Source organism: Schistocerca cancellata, chromosome 6, assembly GCF_023864275.1.
Source record: "Schistocerca cancellata isolate TAMUIC-IGC-003103 chromosome 6, iqSchCanc2.1, whole genome shotgun sequence".
Classification (NCBI taxonomy): domain Eukaryota; kingdom Metazoa; phylum Arthropoda; class Insecta; order Orthoptera; family Acrididae; genus Schistocerca; species Schistocerca cancellata.
This window is the reverse complement of record NC_064631.1, coordinates 725,227,030-725,245,451: the sequence shown is the minus strand read 5'-3', so window position 1 is coordinate 725,245,451 and position 18,422 is coordinate 725,227,030. Positions and strand designations below refer to the sequence as shown.

At 35.2% G+C, this 18,422-nt stretch overlaps 1 protein-coding gene across 18 annotated transcripts in view; it reads right to left on the bottom strand.

Annotated features, from left to right (window-relative positions):
• The window catches only part of LOC126088523 (voltage-dependent L-type calcium channel subunit beta-1), a 757,906-nt gene that overhangs the window by 29,801 nt on the left and 709,683 nt on the right, over positions 1-18,422 (bottom strand). For 6 of the 18 annotated variants that reach the window (XM_049906678.1, XM_049906683.1, XM_049906677.1 and 3 more), the window contains 2 exons: positions 15,379-15,420; positions 13,126-13,173 (listed from right to left, as the gene is read on the bottom strand). The exons of 1 other annotated variant lie outside the window; for it this stretch is intronic. In XM_049906678.1, the coding sequence (XP_049762635.1) occupies positions 13,126-13,173; positions 15,379-15,420 (90 nt within the window). Of the gene's footprint in view, positions 1-11,330; positions 11,419-13,125; positions 13,174-14,853; positions 14,977-15,378; positions 15,421-18,422 lie in introns of all 18 variants that reach the window. 11 more of the 18 variants (XR_007519952.1, XR_007519953.1, XR_007519955.1 and 8 more) reach the window with 11 other exon arrangements.

Sequence of the window (18,422 nt, the reverse complement as noted above, 5' to 3'; positions counted from 1 at the left end):
TGTCCAGGGTACAAAAATTTAAGGGTACCATATTGACTGTAACTATGAAAAAAATTTTGCTGTTTTAAATACTCCATAATAGAAAAATATTGGTGCATGCAAGCATAAAACATAATTTGTAGTCATGTGAGTGGTTTACATCATGTCAGCTATCTGCACTTTCATTATTGTGTTGGCAGCCTTGGCGCAGACTGCACACGCTTGGATATTGAGCTCATGAAGATAAGTAGTTAATTCTATAATAACTGTCAATTAATTTAATATTACATTGTAAGGACATTAATTAGAGTCTGTTTCATTTTATTTATTGAAGGTTTTACTCATTTCAAAGTATTTCTAAAAAATAAATAAATAAATAAATAAAAAATAACCTAAGGACCGGTTTCCGCGTACTTCCGACGTAAGTTTGCATACAAATTTAAGACATTTGCTTAAGTATAGTATTTATTGAGGAATTTAGGTTGTCTTCATTACACATATATTTAGTAGTGCCATATCTACTTGTGGACTTAAAGGTTCTATCTTTTATTTCATTTCAAAATGTGTAAAGTGCATATGCGATCTTATGCCTAATTTTTTTGGGTATACAAGTTTTGATTTTTAACAGTTAGTTCATTACATTATTATATTAATAGTATACATGTTTATTCGTGTTCCGCGTAACTTCAGTGACTCTTGAGAGCTGTAGTTAATAGAATATTACTGTAATTGCCTAGATAAATTTTGTTAAACTATTGTAAACAACTTTGAGTGAGAAGCATCTGAGCTGATGTAGGAAAGTTAGTCCTGGGGTTCTGTGCAGCTGTTGTGCCAGATGGTTACATTGGAGGGAATGTTGTGGCATGGTAACTGGGGCGTAAATGGGTCTCTTCAATGGTATTGAGAGTATGTTCAAGGAATAGGCAGGCAGCTGAACAGGAAGAGGAGATTAGAGCCCTTAACGTTGAACTGGATCGTGCTAGGGAGGAACTGATGAGGTTAAGGGGGAAGAACGGTGAAGACAGATGGGAAGTGGTAGCAAAGAACAGGGGCCACAGAAAGAGAACAGTGTCTGACAGTTTCACCATTGGCCCAAACAATAGATTTGCCTTGCTACCTCAGTCAACTAAGGAAGTGGCTCAAGTAAATGGAAGTGTAGTCAGCACCCAGCAGACTTTCACTAGGAAACCAACTGTTTAAAAAAAAAGTAGAAAATAGGAGGAAAGTTTTGTTGTTGGGTAGTAGCCATGGAAGAGGTGTGGGCCAGATCTTGTAGGAAAAATTAGGTGACAGGTACCAGGTCACAAGTATTTTCAAGCCTAGAGCATGTCTTAGGCAACTGATAGAGTATATAGGATCGTTTTGCAAGTGTTTTACACAGCAGGATCATGTGGTAGTGGGTGGAGTGGGAAACAGTATTGATAGGGTCAGGGCTCCAATATTGAGTGTGACCCAGTAAAAATAGCATCTGCGATGAACCGTACAAATGTTGGCTTGGTTCCTGCTTTCATGCAGTATGATTGGCCCCAATTGAACAGTTCTGTCAGGAGGGTCAACATGGACCTAGATCAGCTGCTTCAGGTGGCTACTTTGTCAGGCATCGGTTTGGTTCCTGTTGATGATATTGGTAGGTGGGACTGCACAAGATATGGCCTGCATCTCAATAGTAAAGAGTGAGTTGATAGCAAAATCTTTAAGGGGAGCACTGAAACTCATGGGAGTACTTCCTTTTTAGGCTAAGATCAGTGTCCAAACATCCAACGTAGATTGAAGTTAAGCTTAATCAGAAGCTCTGACAGGCAGGTACTAGAGATGTTAAAATAACACAAAATTCACATAACAGTACAGTGAAAAATAATGTTAGTATATTGCATCAGAATATCAGGGGATTAAATAACAAAGTAAATGAGCTTCTTGTTTGTTTAGGAGATTTAGAAACTGAGGATGGAATAGATATACTATGCCTCTATGAACATCATATAGACACAGGTATGGAATGGTAAACGTAGGCGAATATAAGCTTCCAGCTCATGTAACTAGACACACTATGGAGAAAGGAGAAGTTGCCATATATGTTAAAATCTGTCATGGTGTGAAAAATTTGGAAACCAAAAAATTTTGTGTAGAGCAACATAAAGAAGTATGTGCACGTGAGCTTAAACTAAATAATGGTATTTTTATAATTGTATCCTTGTATAGGTGTCCATTGGGAAATTTTCAACTATTTTTGAAAAACTGAGATTCTTTGTTGTGCTATCTGTCAGACAGAGGGAAGCAAATTATTGCTCGAGGGCATTTCAATGTAGATTTCCTCCTGAAAGAGTTCAACAGAAAGCTGGACCTTGAAGTATTGCTTGATTCTTTCAACTTGATGTCAATTATTGATTTTCCTACTCGTGTGGTACAGGAAAGCAGCACACTGGTAGATAATGTTTTTATAGACCAAGATAAATTTATTCAAATAAAAACATTTCCTGTTGAAGAATGGTCTGTCTGATCACGATACACAACTAGTTACAGTACATGACATAGCTTCCTACAGTAATGCAAAACAGTCCTCCAAAATAGTGCATTCAATTAACGATTTAACAACTGAAAATTTTAGGTATAGCTTGCAACAGTTAAACTGGGATCAGTGTAGAGGGAACTTGATACTAATTTAAAATTTAACCTATTTCATGATACTTTTGTGAGTATATTTGGAAACAGTTTCCCTAAGAAAAAAGTGAAATGTAATTGTAAGAAACCATCTAAAAAACCATGGCTTACTAAAACGATAAAAATATCTCATAAACAGAAAAGGGAATAACAGTGGAGTGCATAGCTACAACACTGTTCTGGGTTAAATCTGACTTTGGCACAGAAAGGGGTGAATTATGCTTCCACAAAAATCCCTGGTCATTTAGTCTGACAGATAACCAACCAACATTTAAAAGCAAATTAAAAGAATTTCTGAATGACAACTCCTACCCAATAGATGAAGTTTTAGATATGAAATAGTAACTGTAAAAAATAAAAACAAATTATTAATAATAATATTTCAGGTTGGGGACCAGTCCTACAAAAGAGTGCAAGAATTCAAATAACTAGGGGCACTTTTCACTGAGAACTCATCATGTGAAGCAGAGATCAATGCCAGAATACAAGCAGGAAACTGATCTTACCACAGCCTAGCACAATTGCTTCGGCCCAGATATCTCTCCAAACAATTCAAGATTCGACTGTACAAAACCCTGATCCAGCCTGTTGTTCTATATGGCTGTGAGACATGGAGAATCCAGAAACAGGACTTCCATAAGCTCCTTGTTTTTGAAAGAAAAGTGCTTTGGAGGATCTTCGGTCTGGTTCTGAATGCAGATACAGGGGAATGGAGGATCAGATACAACCAAGAGCTTGAGGAACTATACCAGCAGCCCAACATAGCAGGAACTGTGAAAGCCAAATGAATGCAGTGGGCCAGCCATGTGGCCCGGATGAAGGATCACAGATGGCCTCGGAAGCTCATGGATTTCGCACCTACAGAAAAGAGACTGCCAGGGAGACCCAAGAAGCGATGGAGGGATGGACTCCATGAAGATTTAAACCTCGGAAGCTCCTGGATTTCGCACCTACAGAAAAGAGACTGCCAGGGAGACCCAAGAAGCGATGGAGGGATGGACTCCATGAAGATTTAAACCAACTGTCAATAGATGTGAGCGGATGGCGGATAGCAGCAATGGACAGAATACAGTGGAGGAGGAAACTTGTAGATGCGTGCAGTCCACTGGACCTGATCACGTAGTAGTAGTAGTAGTAGTAGTAGTAGTAGTAGTAGTAATATTTTGTGTAAAGAAAACTTACGTTAAAGTGACACATTCCACGTCATTATGAAATGTTGTATTCATGATCTACAGAACAAGTATTAATGTATGTATGTACACGTCTTCCTGCATTCGCAGGTGACGGCCATGTGCCATTCACAGTACAGAATCCTTAGAGCACGAGTTCTTTTTACACTTGCCTGATTTTCTTAAATGTAAGTACATTTGTAATTAAGACTTTTTTTTTTACAGATACTACTTTATTGTATGTTGATTATTGATTTGAAACAATGAAAGTGTTTTTAAATAAAATAAATATTTATTTTATATAAAAAGGTTGTTTACTGAATCAAGAAAATATTATAACAAATTTAAATGTATTCTACAGACACTATTATTCATATTTTTATTTTATGAAAATAATTTTTTCAATCAATACTATATTTATATAACTGAACTGAATGAAATCTCAAAAACAAGAATTGTAAAACTGCCTTTCATGACTATGATTTGCTGAAATATTTGTTAGTATAAAATACATATATGATAATACTAGATTTTATTTTTGCAGGATATGAAAAATATTGTGTGTGGGCATATATATTTTTTATGTTGACTGGCAGAATACAATTCCGAGTTTATGTTAATTACAGTTTTAAAGCTAAAAAAGCTATAACAAGGACAAATCTGTACTTTTTAAATATTTTTTATGGTTTAGGTTGTTTAATTTTCCAGAACATCTAGCAGTCAAAGAAAATGGTTTGGTTTCCAGTACACACACACACACACACACACACACACACACACACACACACACACACACACACACACACTCACACACAAAAAAAGGCTGGAAAAGGCAGCTGAAAGGCAAAACAAGCTGATACGTTAAAAATTATATCCAGAGTTATACCAACGCAAATGACAACTTTCAGAGTCCAACGTCAAATATAGTTATAAAAGAAAATATGGAATCATCAAAGGATGATAATGACAAACAAATGTGCGAAATTTCTAAATCAATTGGAACTAATGATGCTTTGACTATCACCACCAGATGAAAGTACTGAAAAAACTGACTCCAATGTGACAGCCACAGAAAATGTTCTATAAACTTTGAGAACACATCTGGCATTGTGGACAAGAATTTTGTGAGATGCTGAAATATGTTTTTTTAGTAACACAAGATCCACTTAAACCATTATATAATTACAAATTTGCTTCCAATGACAACGGTCAAGCGATGGAGAGCAAGTTTTAAGGGAAGGCTAGGATACTCTCTTTTGCAGAAGTGCATTTAATGTTCCTGTTGCAAAATTTTCAGCTGAGTGGTTAGTTCTCTTTCAAAGGATGATTTTAAAAGTTGGAAGCACCTTGATGAAACTTTAAAATAACACAAAATTTTCAAAAATCTTATTCAGCCCCAAAAACCATGGCTAGAAATGAACCAAAGGTTAAAGTGTTTAAAACTATAGATGCAGCTACTCAAAGAATTATTAATGCTGAAACAAATCATTGGAACGAGGTGCTTCTGAGAATCATAGCAATTACTAAAATGTTTGGTAAAAGCGGTCTGACTTCTCAGGGTGCAAGCAAGAAAGTGTTGAGTATAAAAATAGTAATTTCTTACAAATAGTTGAAAAATGTTTTAGGGACGATCAAAAAGTTTCCACACGATTGTGTTGCTGCAGCGTACATGCAATGTAGTGCAACTCCAATGTGAGTACATGAGCATCAAACTGTATGCAAGTGATTAGAGGAGCATCCATGTCTTTCAAACATGGTGTTGTAAATGTGAGATACGGTGATGTTACTAGCAAGTGCGTCCAGACAGGACAATTGTGCTGTTATTTTTTTTTTTTTTTTTTTGACTGCTGAAAGATGAAAACTGGTAGACATCCACTGGAGAATAAAGAATGTGTATGGGGCAGCATGCCAGTCCGAAACCATTGTTTTGGAGGGGTGCTGCTGCTTCATGATAAAGCATGTCCCCATACTGCAGAAGTTATACCAACTCAAATGGAAGACTGTTGTGCACCCAGCCAATAGTCCTGATGTGTCCCCATGAAATTGTCATACCTTTGCTCCCTTAAAAAAGGCTCTGAAGTGTCAATGATTTCTGTCAGTCAAGGATGTGCAACAGGTAATTGCATAATTCTTCATGCAGCACAATGTGGTATTTTACCAAATGGATATCTTCAGCCTTTTACATTGGTAGGGTACATTGCCTCAGTGTTCACGGAAGTTTTGCCTTATTAACGTAATGATTCCGGACTGTATCGCCTTCAAACACAAACTTTTTGAGTGCCTTTTATACAAAACAAGATATCAGATTGACTGCATCAAAGTGTAAAGTGACAATTATTGATGAAATTAAAAAACAAAATATTTTTCCATAATTTTAGACTGTACTCCTGACAGTAATAAGGTAGAGCAGGTGACCCTTGTAATCAGATATGTTTCTGTCAATAAATTTGGCACTGGCATTGAAATTAAAATTAATGGGAGCTTTTTAGGCTTCTTACTGGTTAGAAGGTCAACAGGAAAACAAAGGTCTGATATTACAATAGTAAAACTTGATGACTTGTGTTTACATTTGCCGAATATCAGAAGGCAGTAATACAACAATGGGTTGTGCTAAAGCAAAAGTGCAACCAGAATCAAACAATGTAATCCACGAGCATTCTGTTTTGTGTAGTACCCACTCTCTCAATCTTGTTGTTAATGGTATGGAAAAAACATCCTTGGAAGTAGTAATTTCTTCAACATTGTCCATAAAAAAAATTGGCATCTACTTTGCAATGGGCAGTGCTTTTAAAATGTGTTCAAGATTTAACTTTGAAAACATTGATTGATACTAGATGGGAGAGTAGCACAGAGATATTTCAATTGGGAGATGTATGTGACACCTTCTTAAACATTTACAGAAACTGAGAAGTTGCTTATTTAAAAAGAGAGGATAACTTATATTAAGAAATTTAAACTTGTGTGTTCATCAGTTATTTTGCATGAAACACTGAATTCCATTAACCCAATAAGCAATTTGATGCAAACAAAAGATTTTGATCTAGCCTCTGCACTTTATCTTTCACAAATCTGGAAAACATTTCTTATCAATCTTTGGTCGGATTTGTCCTTCTGAGGCAAAACAAGTGCTGTATCACTGTAATAGTTACAGAGGCGAGCGAGAGTGCTGGGGCATACCCCATTTCATCACTACCATTGCCAAGTCACCATACCACACCTGTGCTCAACATACAAAGGATTGACCATAATCTAAGAGTGAAATTAAAAATTAAAATAACTTTTCCAAACTTCATCATCAGTGTATGATTCAGTATATTAATGTTAACATTGTAAGGCATCAAAATGATCAAATGAATAAGTTACACAAAATATACAAATGCAAGAAAAAAGTGTCACTAAATAATAAAACTAGAAAGCTAAAAATTGGTCATAAAATGCAAAAGTGTGTCACAATTGAAATTTACAAGACTCAACTTTATCAGAGCAATATTTTGGTCAATTATTATGAAAACTTGAAGGTGTTTAATATTAGACTATGAAAGATAAAAATTTGTATGTTATCTCAGTTACATGTAAAAACATTATGTGTGTAACACCAGTCAGCTACCTCTATTAGTTTTCAAGTTATTTACTAAAAAAGCAATTGTTTACCTACTATTACTTTACTATTGCTTTAAGAATGTTGTTAATGATATCAATAACAGTAACAAGAGGCAAAAGGAGTTTCTCTAAGTTAAAATCAATTAAGAACATTTTACGTTCAATTACTACACAAAATTCTCTTAATGGTTTGGCCATTTTGGCAAATGAGCATGATTTTGTTGATCAAGTAAACTGAAAAGAAAGAGAAAAAGTTTTTTTTTGTAATTTTGGTATAGCCAATGTTACCTTCTTTTATTTTCAAAATAATGGTATTTAAAAATGTAAAAAAAATTATATGGTTATCAGTTTGTGGTTAGGTACATATATTTCTTAATTTCCACTGCTTTTTAGTGCTTCATAAATAATATTATTTTATTTTATACATTTCTTTCCAAATATTTTCTTTTACTAAAATTAAAACAAAAGATTTGATTTTTACTGAAAAAAAAAAAAAAAATTACTTTCAAACAATGGAAACTTTACGTTGGTATATCAACAACATTAGGAAAAGTTGCAGACAGGCACAATAAAAAGCCTGTTACACAATATAGCTTTTGTCCAAAGCCTTTTTCAGCAAAGAAAGCACACAAGCAAGCACACGTCATGCACACATAGCCACCACCACCACCTCTAACCGGAATGTGCCTGTCATGTGAATAGCAATCTGGAGCGGGTCATGTGTTCATGAGGTGTGCTTGCTTGTGCGAATGTGCATGTTTTCTTTGCTGAAGAAGGCTTTGACCAAAAGCTATAATGTGTAACACACTTTTCATTGTACCTGTCTGCAATCAACAGGTCATATTTACTGTGAGTAGCAATCTGTCCTTTTCCTAATATTATAACTATGTAGCTATGTTGTACACACACACACACACACACACACACACACACACACACACACACACACACACACACAACTTAATTTAAGGGGTGGCAATTTGTCTTTTTGTCCAGGGTGGCTTAACTGCTAAAGCAGGCGCTGCAAGCACTAATGCCGTCAAATAAATAATAAGATAGAGGAAACAGACTTCTCAAGTGCTTAATACTGCAGTTTTTTTGGGCCTTATGAACACTGTAATTTTCAATGTCTGCAAAACAGTGCCAGAATCACCATCAAATTTAATGTGTGTCCAAATCAGTAAGTAGCACTTAAATGAACTTTACAGTTTAATTTCAAAACACTTTCATGTATCTCCAGTTTTTATATCATTCAGCCTGCACAGATGTGTTAATAACTCTCAATGGCTACTTCCACTTCACATAAGTACATTAGATTGATTATAAATCTGACAGACTATTAAAAACTGTGCTGTAGTTCTGTACACTGGAACTTGAAAACATTACATCAGTGAAGCAACTTTTTTTCATAAGCTTTCACTCAATCATAAACTGACATATAACATGGAATTGAAGATCAGATCCATTGCTTTTGAAGCACTCTGTTTATTCACACTGTCCCCACCCCTCCCCCCTGCTTGTGCAAATACATATGAAACAATAATACTAACCACTGAAATGATACTGAAAAATCCTTGGTGGTACATGAATATTGGAAGAAGGAAGGGTAAACTGTTCACTGTATAGCTAAGGTGTTAAGCATCTGACATGCACTTACATCTATTTCCTCCATACAAACAATTTCAGCTTTCTTCCAGTATTTCACAATGTACACAATGTGCATCTTTTTATTCCTATCAAATTAAATTATTTATGTGCATTATTTAATTCCTTACAGTATCTTCTGATACTTAGCTCTACTAGTCATATACCGGGCAGCTATAATTAAAGTGCTGCAAATCATGAAGGTACTGTGTGGGTTGTAACTATCATATGGAAGCAAAACTTGGCAGATTTGACAATGTGTTAATGGAGAACAGATTTACAATGGAAAACAATTAGTTCCAATTTTGGCCACTAGGTGCAAATCTGGCAATGTACATGTCCCATTGATGTCTTCATTGCTGATACTGAACAAATTGTGTAAGTGGCAGTTAATAATAAAATAAACATTATTCCTTTTGCACTTGTTTGAACCTTTGGCCCACATCCCATTCCTAATCTGTTACATATGGTAAAATTTCTATACGTCTTTCTTGCATTCACATTGCTAGATTTGCACCTGATGGCCAAAACTGGCACTACCTTTTTTTGCAGCATAAATCAGTTCTGCATTAATGCATTAGAATATCTACCAAGTTCACTGTCATATAATGTGACACACACTTGGTTATACTTTGGCTGCAGTGGACTTTGGCATCAGTTTGATGCTAGCACTGTTGGCAGGTTCTCATCTCATTTGCTTTAAAGTCGGAGGATGTGTTTTGTCACAGAACACACAAATGTGTTACAAGTTCAATATCACTGCTACGAATAGACTCCTGACACACTTTAGTGTTTGCTACATGTCCAACATATGTGAAAAACAACTCTGTGAATAACGCATTGTGACTCTTTATGCTTTTTTGTTCCTTGAGATGTATTACAAACAACTAACCAATTGTAAATATTTTGATTTTATCCTGTTTAAGTGAAATAATAAGTATATCACATCTGTAATCTTTTTTGTATGTCTGTACAACAGAACCATATCACACAAGAATGGAACTAAATAATCATAAAGCACACTGTTATTGTCCAAAGCTCTGAACAAAAAGAAATGAGAATTATTGAGTATCTCTGAAGTATCCAGCATTCTGGACCACAGCAAGACTGCGAGTGGCACAACAATGCAATACTTAAGGTGCTGTCATATCTTGCATGCTGCTGCTACTGCTGGAAGATTACAATATCTTTGCCATAGATGCACTTTCATACATAAAATTTTGAAAACTTAGAAAACATAGCAATGATTTGTAGTTTGTGGCCGTTCCTAAATGTGGAGATTTGAATTACGAATGTTGTACACACTTCTATGACACAAATATTAACTCCAACACTTTCTTACTAACTAACTACTCCACCATTTCACTGTCAGAATGTCTGGCACATATTAAGAGTTATATATAGCTTCCTCTATCCATTTGGGATTTCTATATTCTATGAAGACAAATCAAGAAATGCAGAAATGGGAATCCACTAGGTTCTTCAATGAACAATTTTCAATATCATGTCATACATTTTCAATTTATAAATCATGTCCTAAACATCACCTATAGCTTCTGAGCAGTTTAGTTTTCCAAATAATAACAAAGCTGTTGTGAATGGTAGGGTAACATAGCATTAAATGTAAATTAAACAGAAATCTGAGTACTGGGACAATTTTTTGTTAACATTTCTTTTTTTGTTGCCTCTCCAGATTTCAAATTACACGTAAGTAAATCATATTCTGCTACTTTTGTCATAAAATTTATCAGTTAGGTCTTATATTATTCTTCTACACAATGTTTCACTCTATGTATATTTCAACACTATCTTGAATACGAAAGATAAAATTAATTTTTGATTTCTTGATAATGATATAAAAAAGCTAAAATGACAAATCTCATTCATGCAATAAGCTTATAAAAAATATGTTAATAAAGCCACGAAACCACACTAGACACAAATGAATGTAACACCAAATACAAAAAATTATCAACATCACAATAGTACTCTGAAGATAAACAAAGAATAGTGCTAGATATGTGAAATATTTGTAAGATTATGCCACATAACAACACATAAGAAACTCGCAGTTCACTGTTAAACAGTTGCAACATGCAAAATATTTGAAGCATTTGATGAAAAATTGCACACAAAAGCATATTTCTGCATTTATTTAAGTAGTCAAATATTTGCAACTCATAAATTTGAGTTAACATATCATGTTAATTTGCCTTGGAGCTTTGCCACATAAGCCTGTGCTCTGTTATTTTCCTTGCTTTTATCATCTGAGACTGTTACCTTCCCTTTTGGTAAATGTGAGACATGATAAAGTGAGCGGTGACCAACAGATGCCACTGCTCTCATCAGTACACACTTCTTCTGGTATCTGTGAAAGTAATTTGTAAACTCTAAGCACAGAACAGTTTCTTCTGTAACAACAATTGTCCAGAAATACTATCATCTGAGGCAACTGTCTACCAAAAAATCTACAGAAAGAGGAGGAAAGACTGTCCTTACTTTCATAAAAACAAAAAATAAATGAAGTAGGATGCAGTCTCGAAACAAGGTATCGTTTCCAATACACTACATTTTCTTGGAAATAAATATAGTTAAAACAAATATACTAATATCTCTTTCTTATCACCATTGGGTGTTAGCTAAACAGGTAGCAAAAACAAATAGTACATTTAGCACAATTTCTGATAGATATAGGATTTTTTGCCAGGCATACAGACAACATGCCTATGTCATGCATTGACTCATGCTGTGGCATATAATTTTACTAGACTGCCTTGATCTAACAATCAGTGTGTAGTCATGGAAGATGCTTTTTTACTTGTGAAGTATTAATAATAATTATTATTGTTCCCCAGTAATAATTATTGTTCCCCAGTAATATCAGAGATTCCCCCGATATGACTCAAATACGGCATGTTTTGAGTGTGCTGCTCAGGATGAGTATTCCATTCTGCACAATATTTTGACAACTGACTTACTCATCCCCATAAAGTGCTGACTTTCAATGTGCTTACTGTCTGGACTTCAGCCAGACTCTCATCATCCCAAGCAGAGACCAGACACTAAGCATATCCGAGAGCACCACTCGTGAGACCTGATGAAGATGACGACGCCAGCTATTGAAATACTGTGTAGACACATTGAACCATCACCAAGAAATATATTTTCTAACAATTAATTTCATGGTCATTTATATCATTAGCAACTCAAATATTACTGTCTGTAGTCATTTTCAGTTAGAAAGTATTATGTGAAGTTCATATCCAGAAACCAAACATTTTAACAGCACACAAAAATCAGTATCTGCATTCAAAATCTGATCTTTTGCCATTGACATTATAAGTCTGAGACATGTATTTTTAAAATCTAATCATATTTCCTTAGAAACAAAACATCTTATGACCCAAATAGACTACAATAGATTATCAAAGTATGGAAATACTGGATTGTTGCTGTCAAATATATCCAAATAATTATGTCACAATAGCACCAATTATCCTGTCTTGTGGGTAATGGGAAAAGTTTAAGGACAATACAGTAATTAGGAGTAAATTAAAATACAGTTTACGTCTAGTACTAAGACAGACGTTTCTTTATGCAGTGCTTTCACCATAAAAAAGTTACTGAGTAAAAAAATAATGAATTTGATGAAACTTTAGCATTATAAGTATTCTAGTATCAAAGTGTAATTAATATTATTGCTCCAATATACTCAGGCTATTAACAATCTTTAATGCAGGTTGAGGTATTAATGGATGAATTATTATACATGTACTATTCATTTATTTATTATCATTTTGCAAGTTTCTCCTTTTTTTACAACATCAAGTATTTTCATAAATGTAGTTCAAGGTCTTGTGTGTTTTAGTGTTTTACGTGTGTGTGTGTGTGTGTGTGTGTGTGTGTGTGTGTGTGTGTGTGTGTGTGTGTGTGTGTGTGGATGCGTGCGTGTGCGTGCCGCACTATTAGCGATAGTGAATGTCAAGTGTCCACACCACAGATCATGAGCATAACAAAAGGAAAGAAAGTAATAAATATTGACATTCTTCAGCATATACTTTTCCAAATGGGTTACCTTCAGGTGATAACGCTCTTGCAGCAAGAAAATGGTATTCTTCAGGATCTGTAATGACAATGAAAATCACAAAAGCTCTGAAAATACACTTAAATTCTGTAGATGTGTGTAATATGGAAGAAACCTGACTATTACCATTCAGAGAAATTAGTGAACTTCAATTAAACGAAGCTATAGTGTCATCACTAATAACAAAACTCCCTGAAATTATGTTATCACACAAGTTACATAATAGTTTAATACTCGTTCACTAAATGCTTGATTTTTTATGCACGTTTCTTACAAATATAAGACTGAAAAGAAACTGTGGAGATGGACGTTGCATAAGCAACTACACCAGATGTAAAATGTCATGGAGAGATATAAAAGCCTTAATTTATGTATAAAGCCTTAATTTATGCATAAAGACTAAATATTGATTTGAAAAATTCAATATACAAGGTATCTGAAAGCAAAAACCTTGACAACAGTGCACTCAGCTGCAAGCAACGCTTTAGAAATACAAATTGAGAGTATCATGCTAAAATGGAACACAATGCCCATGCACAGATGGTGTAATTGGTTTGTGTGTGTGTGTGTGTGTGTGTGTGTGTGTGTGTGTGTGTGTGTGTGAGAGAGAGAGAGAGAGAGAGAGAGAGAGAGAGAGAGAGAGTGGGGTAGTGGGGCAGGGGGACGGGGGAGAGAGAGTGGAAGAGAGAGATGGAGGGAGGGAAGAGAGGGGGAGGGGTAGAGAGAGTGGGGTAGAGAGGGCGACGGTAGGACAGGGACATGGAGATGGGACAGGGAGAGGGGACAAGGAGGTGAGAGAGAGGGGGTGAGGAAGGGAGGGAGAGGGGGAGAATGACTGCTGCACCTCTCCCAAATAAAGATTTGCTAAAACAAATTAATGAATTTTAAATGAAAATCACAGTAGCTATAACAATTGCTGCAACAGAGAAATACAAAACAAGAAACAGACTAAGGAACACACTATTGAAAACTTCACTACAATGTCTATTCAGAGTGGCAATTTTGCCAAAATTTGCAGGTTTACTTGACATTCATTTAGTATGTTCAGAAACTGTCAGCGTTGTGCCAGGTCACGTCAAAATTATGTCAAATAAATTAATTAGAGAGAATACCAAAGGAATCCCCTCTCAAATAACCATACGTCTCAACAATGCACTATAGTACATTACAGTGCAGCATTGTAGTGTCAAGCTGATGGCAGCTGAGAATCTTACACATTAATTTTTTGGCATTTCTTGTAACTTATTAATTACATTCTTGGTGTTGAGATGTATTGGTATGTATGGACTCTCTTCCTAAACAGTTATTATATTAAGCTAAACAATTGCATTCTGTAACATGTGTACCTTACAAAATTACAATCTTAGTATACATAATCATCAGTTGAAATGTTATAATGTTTGTCATCATGTCATGTGTTCTGAAGCAGAATATCTATTTGATGATTTAGGATCAAAGAGGAGCTGAAATGGGACTTGAAAAACTATTCAACAGAGAGAAAAATGAATATATTTACAGCAATATTTAAATGAGTAACATAATTTTTTATAGTACATGGGGCTAGAAATGTGAGCCAAAATCTCATACAAACTTTCATCACCGAGATAAACTCATGTCTGACATGCCACAAGATTTGCAGAAATCAAGGCAACCTTTCAAAACTAACAAACTCAAACATGCATCAAAGATACATCACATGCACATTACTACTATACTTACGGCAACTGAATATAATTAAATCTGGGTCAACTACTGTTTTCAATTCCAAATACATCAGTGCTCAGCCTAATAATGGTACTGTAGAAGTTTGTCGCACAACACCAGTTGATGGAACTACAGGCTCTGCCAGTCATAAGACAAAAGGAGAAGAGAATAAAAGAAATATAAAAAATTAAAATATCAGTTGCATGCTAAAAAAGAAAGAAAACTAAGTTTGATAATGACCATGCCACATAAAAAGAAATTAAAAGAAAAATGGAAAAGAGAAGTATGTTTTCTTTTGAGATAGGTAATCTCCAGAACAATGGCTTTTACAATTATAAATATCTAAGCACAGATTTTGTTATACAACAAAAAGAAAAAAGAAGCATCTTATGTGAAAATTAAATGAGCAAATATCTAAGAAACGCACAGCTTATCTCTATCCATATAGCACAACCTGTATGAGGTACAACACAAAACATACTTAATTGAAGGTTTTCTGTTATTAACTATCTGTTGCAACATGTTTGTGTCAGCTCGTACCTCTGTGAGCATGTGGATACCCATACGGATCATGATGAATTCCTGTAGGATAGACATAAAGTTTGATGCTGTTAAGCAGAAGCACAGTTGAACAAGATGAAGAAATTATAGTCATGCATAACAAAATCAAATATGTGCCTAAACCTTTGACAATGTCACACATAAGCAATTACATCCATTTGTGAAATGATACAGTTTTTGTGAAGACGTAAGAGAAGGAGCCCATCATGCATATGAAAGAACGACACTGAACAATGAAAACACATGACAGTACATGCAAAAGTGATATATAGTGTTATGATATTCTAATATATATGTTTATGTGCTCTCCTTACAACAGAGAATTATATAAAACTTAATCATTTGTTCTTAAAGAAAATAACAACAATAATTGTATCCAAAGGAACGTAAATGTGGGAATAGGAAAGGGAAATTAAATAAAAGGCACAGCAGAAAGGGAATGAAAACAATGGATTTTTCAATAGATAAACACTTCACAGAGAAAATAAAATAAAAAAGCCAGTAAATGTACATAACAGTAAATATGTACAATGCAAAGAAAGAGACAGTAACAAGACAGGATAAGGCATATCATTGGACACAAAGGTTGTAAATGAGATAATTACAAAATGCTACTTTAAATCACATTGACTTATTAAGTTTCTGTGTGTTTATTGTATACAGTCCAAGACATTAGAAAATACTCTGCATTAGCACCATATGGTTGTGTTTTCAAAATGATAACATGATATATTTACACTAAAGAGATGAGGAACTGATGAGTTTTGTGTAACAGAGGCCTTTTTTGTGAAATAAGTTTCGGAAAAGCATCATCATGCTCAAAAATATGCTGTGTGTTGCCACAAAACAGACTGCAGTGTACCATTTCCAAACTTAATTGCATGTAAGGATATGTTGGGCATTACTAATGGCGTATAAGAACAAAAACAATAGCTGAACTGCCATACAAATGAGTGAAATGGGTTCTAGCTGGCACAAGGCAAGTGCATTTTCTTGGTCTGTCACATGTGTCTACCAGTATGTGTCATCTGTCAAACTGCTGCAAGTGAGTGGTTGCCTATCCTAATGTTTGCTCGCAGTTTTTGTTCTTTCATATTTTTGAGGTTACCACTTATACTATATTTCTTACTGAATATAGCACCACAATTTTACCCCAGTTATTTATCTGAAATAAGTAGTGCAAATGCTCACAAAACTACTGTGTAACCTCTCAATCCTTATCATTTAGTAGTTGCTGACAATCATTTATTTTTCCTAAATTTGATAGTGAGCTGCCTCCTCTCTTCCTGCCACGTATACCTATGACCTCAAACAATGCCATAACATTCCTTGATACTGTTCTAGAATACATTGTATCTTAGTTACTCACTGTTCACATGTTTAAGCTTGGTCACGTCTATGCCACTTTTTACATTCTCACTGACCACCAGGTCACAAGTATTATCCTGTCTCTTATTAATTTAACAAATGGTTTCTTTCACTGAATACTTCTCCTGTGAAGGATAGCACTTAAATTCTCTCTCAGTGTATTTACATTATCTTACATTAGCTCATTTAGCAGCCATACAGATGAATCTTTGACATTCCCATGTACTGTCTTCCACGTGCAGTTTGCATTTTTTGATGAATTTTTAATTATTGAGCAAAAGCTGGAGGCATGTTTGAGTAGCTGAAATGGTTACATGAATGCTTGGTATGAATCATGGTCTGGAAAAAATTTTCCTTTTATCACAAGTTACTTATTTCCTACAATGAACAATGGGAAAGCCAGGATGGAATACTGACTCATTATGAAACAGGCAGTTGGTACTCATCATATGGTGCAGATACTGAGTCGCAGATAGACACAACAAAAAGGCTGTCAACCAAGCAAGCTTATGGTCAAAAAAGCCTTCATCAGAATTACACACACACACACACACACACACACACACACACACACACACACACACACGACCACAATCTCTGGCTCACAGCAGCGGAGACTGTGGTTGTGTGTGTGTGTGTGTGTGTGTGTGTGTGTGTGTGTGTGTGTGTGTGTGTGTGTCGGCGAAGGTAATTTTGGGTGAGTGATCACTTGGTTGACAGTCCTTTTGTTGTGCCTATCTGCGACTCAGCATCTCCACTGTATGGTGAGTACCAACTATCTTTTTCATTACAAGTCATTCCCAATATCTTTAACTGATGAGACTCCATGGCCTCTATATCATAAGAGTTGTACAAATGAAAGTAAATCCCCCGACAGTTTCACTGTACCAAAACTTAGAACTCTGAATTTGCACCACTAGAAGGTGTTATGTGTATTGCAAGTCTGTACTACAATGATTACCACTGGAAAGAGTGGTTTGTGCTGAAGATATGTGTAAACATGATGCTGATGTTAAATAAGAGACATATACATATGCAGATTTCCACCAAGTTTCTACACTTGCTGATGATAGTGGCAATATATCATTTTGTGGAATATAAATAGTAAAGCTATCTATCACAATACATAGTGTTCTTTTGGTGCAGAGATTTACATACTGGGTGATTGTCCATAGAGAGTACATCTGGTCTCTTGCACAATTGCAGAAGACTATCAAAGGGAAGTAATTGACATCACAGACTGTTTTGTAAAATAAGTACCTGAATGATTCAATATAATACAGCAGAAACACTCCTGGTGAACGCAGAAAATGTCAGCGACATTATTCACCAACAAATGCACTAACGTTGTATTCTCTACACTATCATATGGATAGTAGACAGATTTTTTTGTGATCCACAAATGAAACGCATTGCCTCGACTTTGAGAATGATGGAATCCACATTATTGCCAAAAACCTCATTCCATCAACAAAGCAACCAATGCAATGTTCACACATTACTTTGCTAATGTTGGTCCTTGGGTTCTGCCTAGGTTAGTTGTTGGTGACAGTGACAGTGAAATTACAATAATTCAAAACAACCACCATGTAACAACTATGCAGTCTTTAATCTTTTGAAATAGATTTTTAAAGTTGAATTTGTCCCTGTGTATG